Consider the following 14728-nt stretch of genomic DNA (forward strand, 5'->3'; position numbering starts at 1 on the left):
CATGGCATTTTCTTTTATTAGCGAAAAATCTTCAAATGGAAGCCTTGTAGAATTCGAGGTTTTATTTTTGCAGTCCATATACTGTACTCATTTTTGAACTATGTTTTTGCTTGAAGGTCAATTCTTTCTGATATCTTCTACTTTGTATAATTGTTTGTCGAGACAAACTGTTTTATATCTCTGTTCATTTCTCCGCACAAATTTCTTCCACAACTTTTAACAAACGACATTTGGAAAATTCTCCATCGCTGAAAGGTTTACTTTCAAAAGTGATTAATGTGCAACTTCATCACCCTAGGAGCTCACATCTGGTGAGTATGGGCTTGGCACATCCAGGGTCCTGAGCTGGATATCATCATTCTTTTCTTTCTTGGTGATTCGTTTCTACTTCTCTCTCTCTCTCTCTTTGGGTAACTCGGGAATTTTTTTTTGGCTGGTGCAGCATAAGCCTCAGGCTTCCTTGCACCATATGGCTAATAATAATAATAATGTTTAATCAATACAATGTTGTTGCAAATAGAAAAAAAAATTTGGGTGTCTTTAGAAGTTTCTTATCCACGAATCTCTGACAAGTGATGGTCAGTTCTAGCTCCCCCCACTGCTTCACAGTGATTGGTCACACAATTTTGCATAATGTAAATTATTTATTTATTTATTGCTACTGGGTTTTAGGAGCATCGGCGACTAAGGCCATGTTGCTCCATGTATATTGTCTGTAAATTGCATGTGTTTTGAAATCGATTTTCTGTTTGCTGGACGAAAAAACCAGTTTCCAGGAGAAAAAAAATCATGCTATCCTCTCCTGAGACCAACTAACTCAGCCATGTTGTGAAAAAGACCTATAAAAATTCCTCCAGTAATTAGACGGGATTTGAACTCCGGTCTTTTTGACCCAGTGTGGGGAGGACGGCGATCCTACCAACTGTGCTACCCATGAGGGCCATAGAGTAAATGTCATTTACTATCTATTGTTGTGTGTAATTTTGTTCCCAATTTAAACCCAGCAGCAAAGGAGGAAAATCGTTTCCTGATTATCCCCCTTTGGCACTGGTTTAAAAATGGGAAGCAATTTTTCTCCCAAGACTAGATCTTCCAATTACTGTCTAGCAGTGGGTGGAGCTAGAGCTGCCCATCACTTGTTGTCACAGAGTTCCACGGGGAAGACCTTGTTCTAAAGACTGATCAGAATTTGTGCTAATAAAAGATACTCTTGATAAGGTTCACTCTAAACATGCAGTAACAAAATAATGAGGCCTTACAATTCATATAAATTCTTTTATCTATTTACATTATAAAGGAATTTTTATTAAAACTATAACTTGACATCTTCTGGTAAGGAATACTGTTTCCAAGGATGCTGGGAAAGTTCTACTTCCATCATTTTTAACCATGTGGTATAATACAGAGAAAATGTTTTGTATCCCTTTTTAAAATAATTAGTGTGAAATATGCTTGGCACTTCCTTTCCTCTTTCCTAAAATAAAAAAAAAAAACATTAATATCAAAATTTCTTTAAGTACAAAAGCAACAATGAAGAACACAGTCAACACTGATAGGAATGCAATATAATAAAATATTATTACATGTAAGGCAAATTTCAACGTTTTAATTTAAGAACTGTGTACATTGCTGTGTTCAATTATTTCAATGCATGCCTTAAAATATAATCTCATAACCTTTATTAAATTTCAATGTGCATAACCACAGCCCTTGCCTTCCCCCCCACAGCAGTAGCAGGTCAATAAGCTGAATCATTAGTTGTATACATTAGTAGCAGGTACATACATACCATATTAACCGCATCCACTATACAGAGGGACATTAATATAACAACAAAGATATTCCCATTTAATTCATCATCTTCTAAGTCCAGGTCCTTCGAGATGACATAGAGATTTGATGCCTTGAGTTTGTGCTGCCATTTTTTGCACAGCTGAAAGTGCACATTCAATGGCCAACAGATATCCTGTGGACTGAAAGAGCATACTTTATCTGGAGGCATAAGAAGTATCATCTAGGCAGATCCTTGCTGTGCATTAAAGACATCTTTTGATACTAAGAAAGAAACAGTGTAGTGAGACTTTACATTTCATGTGATGATTGAAGTGGACGTGTCCGATGAGTCCTGAAAATGAAGCATCAAAACAGAATGATATGGATTCCTAATGTCTAAAGATGATATTGCAAAAATACTTACAAGACAAGGAAATTTCTTGCACCTGCTGACATTGGAAAATAAAACCACTGGCTGGTCCTGTTTTCCAAACCTACAAAAGGTTTCTAACCTTTCTCCCTCTCTACGTTTTCTCTCCTCCCTCAACACAACACAATGTTTGAAGCTCTGCTGCTTTTGATTTGATTTTGTTTTATGGCACACTGGCAACATAGGCCATTATGTGCCAAGTTTCCAGCTCTGACTGCTCCAAGTATTGTACACACTAGCAATGCATGCCAACCAATGGTCCTTGGGGTATCAATCCCATTGGTGAGATGGCAGCACAAAAAACAGCAGTATAGCAAGGAAGCCAGATAATAGGTTCAAGCCCATGTGACTACCATATTTAGCAGTGCACTCTTGCCCTTGGCTACTCAGCTATGTTAGGCCACCTCTTGTCCATGTCTTAACATGGGGTGGGCCAGTTTAAGACATCTCTACAATTCTTTGTTTATTTTTACTATTTTTGCCCCAATATGTAATTTACTTTAATTTTTTTTGTTAATCATCACTGAAGAAAGTTCAAAGATAAGAACCAGAATCTATGGTTATTGTTTATTATTGTATATTAATATTAGCTCTTATTAAATTTATTTTCAATGAATACACACAGAGTAGTAGTATCCAAATAGCAAAGTAGATACCACAATTATATGCGAAAAGATATTTTAGGAAATTTTGGAAAAGTACTATGATTTTGTGCAAGTAATGTACTCTTAATTACAAACAGCAAATCAAAGAGTAGATATAGCTACAAATTTACATGGAAAGAGCATAACAGAAACATGAAAAGCATAATTGACTATATCATTAGAGCAAAAGATCTTAAACAACTAGTTGAAGATGCACTGAGGATTTGAAATTGAAAAATAAAAAGTATGAGGCTTAAGATGTGTAAAAGAAGTCAAAGAAAAATTTTTTTGAAAGATTTAGAGAAAGATAGGAAAACAAAAGTGAGGAGAGTGAAACAATGTTTTCACATCTAATTAAAATTTTGAGCCAGGAGTAAATACCATAACTAAGGTAATCAAAAATGATATGGGCAAGTTAAAAAACAGGAGCAATATATTTTAGAAATACAGAGTTAAATACTTTGACTTACTTAAAAATGCTTTGATAATTTTCTAAACAAAGGAACTGAAGAAGAGGGAAAGACTGAAATGGGAAAACTTTGCATACTATCTCTATTACCAAAGTAGAAAAGGTTGTGGAAAATCAAGTATGGAAAGGTGGTAGGTGAAGATGAAATTAGACTTGAAATGCTGAAGGCTACAACAATATTGTCATGGTGGATATCACATTATACAGAGGTTATGCAGAAGGACAAAGTACCAGAAGATGGTACTAAGGCATTTTTTGTACCAAAGAGGGAAATAAAAATGAATGCAGAAATTACAGAAGAATTTCACTCCTTAGTGAGCCAGGTAAATCTACACATGTATCTCAGAAAAGAGGGCTAAAAGTATTATGGAATGCAACCTTGGAAAAGAAGTCAGGTTTTATGTCAAACAGGGGATGGATGCCAGGATCTATTCACAGTAATGCAAATTATAAGAGTCATGGACATAACAGGAACCTGTATTTAGATTTACCAATAGTGAAAAGGCATATTAAAACTAACTAGAAATTTGCTCTTTCAAATTTTATTAAAATATGGCATTCAAATTTGTGTAAGAAAATTAAATCTATAGTGAGGACTGAAGGAATCCCTGAAAAATAGTTTATAGTTTAACTTTGGATAAGGCACGGCTGCACTCTATCATCACATATTCTTTTTTTATCTTATAAATTTCATGCAATATTTAATAACAATAAAAGGATGTAGTTACTTAAAGAGTTTAGTACAGAAGACATAAAACTTGGATAATTGTTAAATGCATATATATTGTGTTGCTCAGTATAGTAGCCTAGATCTTCAAGATTCTAATAAAATCAGATTTAAATCAAACTGAAAGACATGAAAATTAGTTTTACAAAAACAAAAGTTATGAAAGTTCAGAGACAAGGACAATTTAGATTGTAGACTATACAACAAAAAATTGGAACAAGTTAGTTTATAACTTGTTCCAATTCCACATGCAGGCTTTAAAGAAGATCAAAGATTAAACATAGAAATAAACAGAATAAGTAAGGCAGCAAATGTAAGAAACTAGTCAATTCATTTGGAGCAAAAGAGAAATATGCCAAATGACAAAATTAGCTGTTTCAAACAGTTTTTAGGTATATTAGCACATGTGTAAAGAGCTATTGTCTTCACCATGCCCATCTGTCTGCATGTAATAAGTCTACTATAATAGATGGATTTTAATAAAATTTTGTATTTGTCACTTTTAGTAAGATTTGTTCAATTAAAATTGAATTAAAATCAGACCATAAAAACCCAACAATTATTTTCTCTCTTTTTTTTTGTATATATCACATAGGCTATCTATATACAGGAAGTCCTTGTCATTTGTTGTAGTTATGTTCCTAGAACCACAATGAACAATGGGGCTGATCAACCTCTGTATATATAAACTTGCATATGCCATGTATTGCGATGTTCCAAAGCCCAAATAAAAATTATTTTATTCATGAACATTAAAAAAAACATGTTTTTTAAGAACATGTTTATCACTTTAAATAAAGTATAAAAATATTACCAAACAGCAAAACAAATGGTGGCTAAACCCCCTCCTCACTCTTGAGTATGCCTTGCCCTCTCCTCATAAGTCATGTTATCGAGCCACCAACTTTTTTTCTCCTTTGTAAAAACTTCATGTAACGTAAGCTATAAATAAGTTCACAAAAAAATTCGCCAATTTATTTCTGCAAGGACTCATTAGAGGAAAAAATTTTTGGTTTGTTTTATTTCCTTTCTGATTTTTTTTCTGGTTGTTTTATTTGCTTTTCTTTCTTCTTTGTAGCCGGAAATCGAATTTAAAGAAATCTAACCCTCCGTGATTAGCGTTAAAAGCATCTTCATTTGCACTTTCACCAAATTCTTGATTTACTCCCATATGAAAAGTTGGTGCCTGTTTATAATTATCTTCATACTAACAGGCATATGATGCTAATTCATATCCTCAACAAGGATGGCTAAAACTTTTCCATTCTCCCCATAACACTTCTTGTTCTTGTTAATCTGGTGGCACCCTTGACACCAAAGTAACAAGAACAAGTTGGCAGCATCAATAAGTCTCATGCATTGTCTACTGGCTTCAACCAGCAAATAATATTAAAATTTTGCTTCAATTGATTGTGTTTCCTGGCATTTTTACTTTCTAACACAATTGCAGTTGCAGGCTGTTTAGATGTCATAATTAAAAAGGGTATGGTTTTCACACTTACATATAATTTTCATTAGAAAATTTATATTAATTTCATTATATATGTAAGAAGTGTATGAAAAAGATATTTGAGCTTTATCAAATTATTCTTGAAAATATTTAATGAACTGAAAGTAAGATTAAGGTTTCAATGAAATTTAAAAATATCACGAAGTTGGATAAATATAAAAAATAGATATAAAAACACAACTACACAACTTGTGTAGTTGCATTTATTCAGTTTGCTTTTTTTATAATGTAAGGCAGTGCTGAATACTGAAAAATTATGAAGGTTATCAAAACAAAGGGAAGAAATTATAATATACATTTAATTACAGAATATCCAATTAGCATTTTTATGTACAAAAAATTCTGGAACATATTCTAGGACCCAAATTAAAACCATATTAGTTTTCTTACACATGAAAGTAATTTATAGCAGTCACATGAAGTTATGTTCTTAACCCAGGATGAAGGAAACAAAGTATTTTTGCATTAATATGTAAAAACAGTAGTAAATAACACATTGATACTGTTGCTTTGTTTGAAAGAAAGCAAACTAAACGCAACTACACAACAAGTTGTGAGTTGCATTTATTGCTTCATCAAGACTATGAAAAGTGGGATTCCCTTTCAACAGATCAACTAGGTCTTTTAAACACATGTGAAAACAACTAAGATTGAAAATAATCACAAGAGTGATAAGTAAATGCTTTATCAACAACTGGATTAAGACATTATTTAAAATCTCAAAAGAGAATAAGAGGTGTGGCAATAAAGTTCCTGAACTGGTGCTGTTTTGGTGATGTTTGAAGGGATTAAAAATAAATGGAAGTGGTATGTTGTAGCTCAAACTTTTTCCAAAAGACGGTGGTGCAGAGATTGTCCAGTAGGTTGACAGGTTGCATTAGTTTCATTAGTTGTATTAATGTTCCATATCACAATTTTGCAACAGAGCAATCATTCAAAAATGAATAAGAATTTGGGGGGGGGGGGAGATTCACAGACTAATAGATTAACAGTAGCTGCAGGCAGAGGTGGAAATGATTCTTGCACTGCTTCTATTGGAATGAGCAGCAACCCCCAAAGCCAGTTGTTGGGGGTTTCAGAAACTGTTGGGGGTCATGAAACAAGTAAATACATGGGCTGTGTTTGAGTAACTAAGAGTAAGAACAGGTGCATGTATACTTGCATGTACACCAATGCTAGGAGTATAGTAAACAAATTTGATGAATTTGAAGTGCTAGTTAGGATATCTAAGGTGGATAATATTGGGATATCAGAGACATGGTGCCACTCAGATATAAGGGATGCAGAATTGGAATTTGGGAGTACAATGTGTATAGAAAGGATAGACAGGATAGGAAGGGAGGATTGGTTATGCTGTTAGTTAAGAAACACACAAAATCTAAGGAAGTGGATCCAGTTGAAATAGATGGACAGTGCAATGTTGAGTCAGTTTGGTGTGACATAAGCACTGGGAAAGCAAAAACGAGGGTAGGAGTTTGTTATAGGTGTAATGACTCTGATGAGTACAATGAACAATTATACAGAGAAATAAGAGTGGGCCAGTAAATCAGTCTTATAATGTGGGATTTTAACTTCCCAGATATAGACTGGAACTTGTGGGTTGGTCACTTGCACACTAGCAAGGTTTTTGGGGATTTATTGGATGATTGTTTTCCACAGAAGCATGTTAGAGAGGCAACAGAAGGGAATAACACTCTTGATCTGATTATCAGCAGTGATTATTTGTGGATTAAAAATTTACAGATAAAGGAACCACTAGGTGGCAGTGATCACAGTGTACTGATGTGGGATTTACTTGAAGATGTAACTACCATTAAGGGTAAAGGGAAGGGTTTTCGCTTTTGTAAAGGCAACTACAGTGGTCTCAGAGATTTTTTAGGTTCTGTACAGTGGGACCAACTGATGATGTTACCAACAGAAAATTCTAAATGGGAAGCATTCAAGGAAGTAAATTTGGAAGCTACTAGGCTTTTTGTTTCAACTAAGAAATACTGCTCTAGGTTCAGGCCCAAACTGATTAACTAATGTCAGATGAACTAATGAGACACTTGGCAGAGAAGAAAAATGCATGGGATGAACATAAATTGTCAGGCGACACAGAAGCCTATGGTAGATACATGCTAGTCTGTAATCAAGTCACATTCAAGTAACAATCAAGGCTATCGTTACTTATTCTCAGTGGGCACCACCTCCACCCTGATGGCACAGTTTGGGTGAAAGACTAACAAGCCTTGAAACAGTGCCGTCTGGGTGGTGGTGGCGCCCACCGAGAATAAGTAACAATAGTCTTCTCTATTAGAGAAGTGTTACTTAATCGAGGCATTGCAATACATGGTAATTCATTGTGAAGGATGAGTACAATATGAGATACAGTTGAAATAATGCCCATTACACTACTATTGTAGTTTTCCTTTAAGAGTTGTCTATGGTGTTTTTACACCAATATTATATTTGAATAAAAATAAAACCATTTTTGAAAACTCATTTACTTTGTATTTTTTTTATTGCACCTGTTTGGGAACTTTATTGTCATAGTTTGTATAAAGACTACCTGATAAACACTTGTTTATACAACATAGGAGGGAACAATTTACATACAAAGTAGAAATCCTGTAATATTCAACTGGGTTGGTACTGTTTCAAGAATAATAATCAACAGCTTCACAAAGAGTGACTTTGAAGGAGTATATGAATTTTCTTGGAAAATTTGAGAAGTTTGTTGCCATGGATAATAATGCCACTACTACAGTAATGTCAACATCAACAATTTTGACTAAGAAAAAATGAAGTTTTTGTTACTAGTGATGAAAATAGTTTTGTTACATGTGCTGCTTGATTAAAATGTCCCCAAAAAACACACTGAACATTTTAGAGAGCATTTATGGCCTAAATACCATTGACAACAAGCATCCATTGCACCTGATAAAATGTGTGTCGTAATTAAAAATGAAAATAGTCTTTGGTACATATATCTTTTGATATTTTTCACAGACTTTAAGGCATAAAATGTGCAAATGAAATTGGAATATTTCTTTAAATTAGATTAAATAAGTTTAAGTTTCCCCTTAATATTAATGCTGTGTGTAATTCTGCTTTTACTAGCATATATGATTATAATTATATATTTTAATTATGTTGTTTATTTTCTCATGGCTTCTTTCATACATAAAATAAAGTCTAAAAAAAATTACTATTGTTAGATAAAGCTTAAGTTAAAGTTAAGACATATGAACCAACGAAAATAGGTCTTTGGTACATATCTTTTGATATATTTTTGACAGACCTTGTCATTACAAACCTCATTATTACAAATACTGAAAATTTCTCTTGAACTCTGTATTAATGGGATGATTCTACTTGTATGTACATATGGTATATAAATAAATAAATTATCTACTTTTATATAAGTAACGGTTTAGTCTATTAACTTACCATATCAAGAACCATTTGTCTAGCATATTCAGAAGCCAATTCTATTTTTTTTAATATTGTAAAGTCAAGTTTAATATTTAAATCTTTCATGATATTCATCATATCTATAAGATACCAGAAATCCATCCTTTGTTTAGCACAGCTTACCAGTGCACCCATAATTTCTATATTAGGAATACATCCTATGTTCTGAAAAAAAAAAAAAGGGAAAAAAATTGTAGTATTAGGAAAAGCAAGTCATTAACTGTATAATTTCCTTAAAGAGGGCATATCAAAGAATGTAAAATTAAAATATTTATAATATGACCATATATGAATATCTTTCATTGAATTTTTTTTTATATCATATACAAAGGACTAAAAAAATGTGTTTTCAAAACTTTGTTCAAACCAAAAAAAAACTAAGAATAGATATTTAAAAAGAAAAAAAAAAAAAAAATACAGTATACTGTGATGCATCAGGATATACTTTGAAGACTCCTCCCTCCTAGTGGAAGATATTAACATCACAGATAAGAGCCACTGATTGAAAAAAAAACCCTAAAGATGTGTGGAACCAAAAATCCTCTTGCTCTTAGAACCACAAAGATATCATCGAAGAACTATTAATTTCTCACATCACAGGAAACATGAAATGGCTTCTACATTTCTTGGTTATCCCCAGTCAATAAAAATAATATAATCAAATAAAAATATTTCAAATGTCATAATAAAATGCAGTTATTAAAAGTTTAATACATACACAGTAAATTCTCATTATGACACTCCTGCTTATAGCACTATTCCACTTTTAGTCCTCTTTTTTTTCTTAGCCCCATAATCAATCCTGAGAATTAGAAGGATCCCCCACTTACTGTGCTCTTTGGGGCTGGTTCCTTAGAAAGCATATGCATAGTACACAACATGTGTATGTCTTTGCAAGAAAAACAGATTATTACAGTTATTATTCAATCCACAGGAGCAGTGACCTCTCCTGTGAGTTTGCTATATTGTCAGAGAACACACAGATACAAAATATGATAAGTTATAACCTGGTGAGAAAAAAAAAAATAAATAAATAAATGAAAGAAACAGATAATGGCAAAATTAGATTACAGTTCCAAGAAACAGTGCAAAGTGACTCCCATGCATCTATTTTTAAGATAAAAATTTTTACATATTAAATCTAAATAAAAAAATAAAAAGGAAACTTTGACCTGGATGTATAAAATCTTAACTGTTTGGTTCTACTAACCTATTTACAGTTGTGATGTCCTCGTTTGGATGATTTTTTTACATTAACTTATTTGTAGTGGCATTAGATCTAACAGACCATTCAGGGAATATTTATTCTAATGTTAATTGCTGGCTCAGATTAGTAGCCATTTCTCTGCATCTTCCTGTGTACATGCTGGCCAAATACATATGTAGGTGTGTGAACTCTTATAGTGGGATCCTGTAATGACAAAATGCGATGGGCAGTTACCTGCACAGCTCCTCTACAATGTATGACAGGAAGGGCTGGAAGGGAATACAGTAGACTCTCGATTTTCCGGGATGGATGGTAAAAAGAAATTCCTAGATAATCGATTTCTCGGTTAATCCAAAAGTATAGTAAGCACCCTACATACATAAGAGATACGTTTCAGGACTTCTTACGTAAGTTGAATTTTACGTAACTATGGAACGACTAATAAAATATTGCTACTATATCCCTAATATGCCAAAATTACAAAAACCACATAATGTCCTCAGAAGAATGAAGAAAAATAGTTATACTGTATATTTTTAATTAATTCAATTAAAAACTTTATATGGGGACAGCGGTGAAGTAGCTGGAGTGGCACATAAGAAAAGAAAACATAAAAGGAAGAGAAAAATGCATGTTACTGTACTGTAAAAACTGATATGTATTTCGTAGCCTTGGTTATTATAGTTGACCTTCATATTCTGTCTTTCTCCTTTATTGTGTTCACCGTTGCCACTGACAAATCTGAATTCCACGCGATACTTGTTAATGGTTGACCATTTTCATACATTCTTATTAGTTTAATCCAAATTGATCGCTTTCCTTTCGTTGGTAGATGTACCAGTACCGTGACCTCATGGTGCCGACTAGCACTAGTCGGCACCATGATAACGATCAATTTTAAATTTTCTGAAAAGAACTTCACAAGGTTATCACCCCACATGAGCTCACATTTTACTAAAGCACATTTCTGGAGCTCACTGCCAAAAAACAATAAAAACAATTTGTACTTTTAGGGTTATTGGGCTTGTCTGTAGTGTAACCAATTATAAATGGGTAGTAAACTCTATCTTATTGCATTTGCTATAGTACAGATAGCCGGAATTCTGTGGGCTTTTTACGTTATTATGGTGAAATGTGTGTCCCCTTCACTGAAATCTTCAGCCATATAAGTCTGAATCTACATAAGCTGGGGAATTACTGTATCGAAAAATGTTCAGCAACCTATGTAAAATGTATGGCAATAGATGAAAAAACTTACCATGCACTACTCGCGTATTGGACACGCATTTATGTTTTACATCAAAATTTTGAATAATTTCAAGTTTTTGTTTAATTGAAAGCACAACTCTTGCATTTGCCCATCATTTTTGTGATTTCTAAACAAAAAAAAAAAAAAAAAAAAATCCGACATCTCTGACATAAATAAAGAAACAAAATTTGTCCTTATGCAGTGCGACAGAACACAACAATCGACGTGATGCACTAAATCAAACTAAATATTTGGTCATTTTTTTTTTTGAGTGGCGGATGTGAAGACAGTGGGGATTGCAAGATAATAGGTACACTAATCTCCTAATGATGACTTATAATGCCGCTTCTTGTCACTTATTTACGACTTGCAAAATATTTGTTTATACCTATTCTAGTTATTACTTGAATTTTATGATTTCTGGTTGATTTTTTTTTTTTTTTTTTAATCTGAGTCTTGAAGTGTCCTAGTTTATCCAATCCCGGTAAATTGAGAGTCTGCTGTACTGCTGTACAATACTTTCTTCAGTATATGCAGTGTAGGGGCTATTTTTCTGTTACAGTTGGTAAGTAATCCTCCCAGTTCTTTTCTTTTTGTTTTCAAGGTTTTATAGAATATAGTAATGAGGGAGAAGAGCCACACTCATTCAAAATGCACATGAAATCTCAACGTAACACAATTTATCTCTTAAAATCTCTCCAAGATAAAGAATTCAAAATAAGAACATGAAACTTCACATCTAAAGTACGTAACAAGTGTACTATTGTATCATATATACTTACTAATGAAGGTAACGTATTGGCACCTGCAAAGCATTTGTTGCAAACCAAGTCTTTGTGATGTCATGAGGAAGCTTGAGAAAAAAGGGTACTTTTGCAGCACACAAAGGGGGAACTTTTCATAAAGGGAAATGACCGTTCGTTGAGATCAATTATATCATTACCACAATGGAAGCAGTTAATGCAAGTTCAAGAAAGAGTACTAATGCCTATAGCTGAACAACTTGACTTAATAGAATGGGTGCTTTTACACAGTATGGCAGACCTGAAACAGTGTATTCAGGCAATGGAGTCTACTGATTTGGCATAATATGTCCATTTTGCACTACAGTTCCTTGGCATGATTAAAAATAGCAGATAGTTGATTGTTGGAACAAACTTCCATGTGTCATAGTGGAGGTTGACAACTTAAATAAGTTAAAGGCAGAACAAGACAAGCATTTGGAGTGGATGGATGGATGGATGAAATGGGAAGGTTTTTTTTTTGGCTGATACTATATAAGCTTGCTTTCTTGCATCATATGTCTCTAATGCCAATGCTAATAAATAAGCTGCAATTCAACAATATACTTTAGACAGATAAGGTCCACTTCAATATAACTAGTTCTGATTGTATGCACAACCTGTAGTGTTGTGCATACAATCAGAACTAGTTATATTACCAACAGAAAATTCTAAATGGGAAGCATTCAAGGAAGTAAATTTGGAAGCTACTAGGCGAATTAGGTGAATAAAGTTTCCAATGAGCCCATTAGGAAGCTATTACATGAAACCAAAGTATAAAGTGTGGCTTCATGGCCGGATATATCTTTGAACTGTTCTCTTTCAAGGAGAGAACATTTATCACAAATACAGATATGCAACATGATGGTCTCATAAATAGTATCATACACTACTTATTGACAATGACATGCAAGAGAAGAGAGATGTGTTTCATAAATGCATGTAACAACATTTTCAATATATAACTGTATCATTTCCTAGAACTTGCCAGCAAAATGGACCTCACATCATAATCTATCTAGTTTTGGGGCTACAGGAAATCACATTATATATTGTGATGGAATCCATAAAATCCTCAGATGTCAATGATCAAAAGTACTACTGTGAGGAAAGTAATGAAGTTTGTTTGTTTGTTTGTTTGTTATTTGGTTTTTAGGAGCATTAGCAACTAAGGCCATATTGCTCCGGGATATGCGGTGGTCATTCCCTGACCTTTCCGCATCCTCCGTATTTGGTGGTGACGGGCTCGAACCCCGGTATAATCAAGAAGCGTGTGCTACGCACTGCTGCTCCTTCCCACCTGGCTACGGAGGCGCCAGTAATGAAGTGGTGAAACCCATGTTTAATCTCTAGAGCAAAGTTTCCGGCATCCCCCCCCCATACTTCTCCTTCAACCCATGCACAGTACTAAGTACTATAGGTTTTGATACCTTTCGTGTTTGGGGTTTTCATAAAAAAAAAAAAAATCAGCATGCATATGTCAGTATGTAATGTACCTTGGACATCAAATCGGCAAAATATTGAGCATGAATGTGTTATGGTATAAGAAAAGCAATTGCACTAAAAATGAATGAGATCTGATGTACCATTCAGCAATGGTAGCATCATTAGGATCAAAGCCTGCAACTAAGGGCATCCTTAAATGCATGTTTCTTTATAACCCACTTTCCTTATAATCTGTTGCTGCTTCACAATTGCTGATAACCAGTTATTGCACACTGATATAAGATGCAACATTAGTCACAAATCAAAGTTAAACATATTTGACTTGTTGCGGACTTGTATGGAAAGCATATTTTATTAAATTTTTTTGCAAATGGATACAGCTTTCATATCCAGTAGTCGCTTCATTAAATATAGATAGAAAGAAGATTAAATTAGATAAAAGAAAAATAAATAAAGGATAATGTTAAAGGTATGCTAAAAGATAATGGCACCATTTCCTTGAAACAGAGCTAGAGAGAAAATAATTCTATCTAAAAACAAATAAATAAATAACTTAAAGGGTATTACAGAAGGTTGCACTATATATATAAAACACACCTCCATATCAGCAAGCAATTGCAATCCATCTTTACGATTAGCACATCCAAGAGCCAGAACTCCAAATGTTACAATGTCTGGATAAAGCCCTTCACTGGTTAATAATGTAAGGCAGTGCTGAATATTGAAAAATTATAAAGGTTAGCAAAACAAAGGGAAGAAATTATAATAATATACATTTAATTACAGAATATTAGCATTTGTAAGTATGTACAAAAAATTCTGGAACATATTCTAGGACCCAAAATAAAAACAATATTAGTTGGAATAAAACTAAACTATGAAATAGTTTAGTTTCATGTGTAATAAAACTATGAAATAGTTTTATTACACGTGAAAGTAATTTATAGCACATGAAGTTATGTCCTTAAACCAGGATGAAGGAAACAAAGTATTTTTGCATTAATACATAAAAACAGTAGTAAATAACACATTAAT

At 33.4% G+C, this 14728-nt stretch overlaps 1 protein-coding gene across 1 annotated transcript in view; it reads right to left on the minus strand.

The window, feature by feature from the left end:
* Positions 1-1312: 1312 nt before the first annotated feature.
* LOC150082279 (pentatricopeptide repeat-containing protein 1, mitochondrial-like) overlaps positions 1313-14728 on the minus strand; it is a 64666-nt gene continuing 51250 nt past the window's right edge. Inside the window, exons 7-9 of the mRNA XM_090380469.1 lie at positions 14291-14407; positions 8986-9174; positions 1313-1474 (exon numbers count right to left, since the gene is read on the minus strand). Coding sequence (XP_090236595.1) covers positions 1313-1474; positions 8986-9174; positions 14291-14407 — 468 coding nt within the window. The remainder of the gene's footprint in view (positions 1475-8985; positions 9175-14290; positions 14408-14728) is intronic.

The sequence above is a fragment of the Mastigoproctus giganteus genome, chromosome 8 (assembly GCF_048544385.1).
Source record: "Mastigoproctus giganteus isolate SK-2022 chromosome 8, ASM4854438v1, whole genome shotgun sequence".
In the NCBI taxonomy this organism is placed as follows: domain Eukaryota; kingdom Metazoa; phylum Arthropoda; class Arachnida; order Uropygi; family Thelyphonidae; genus Mastigoproctus; species Mastigoproctus giganteus.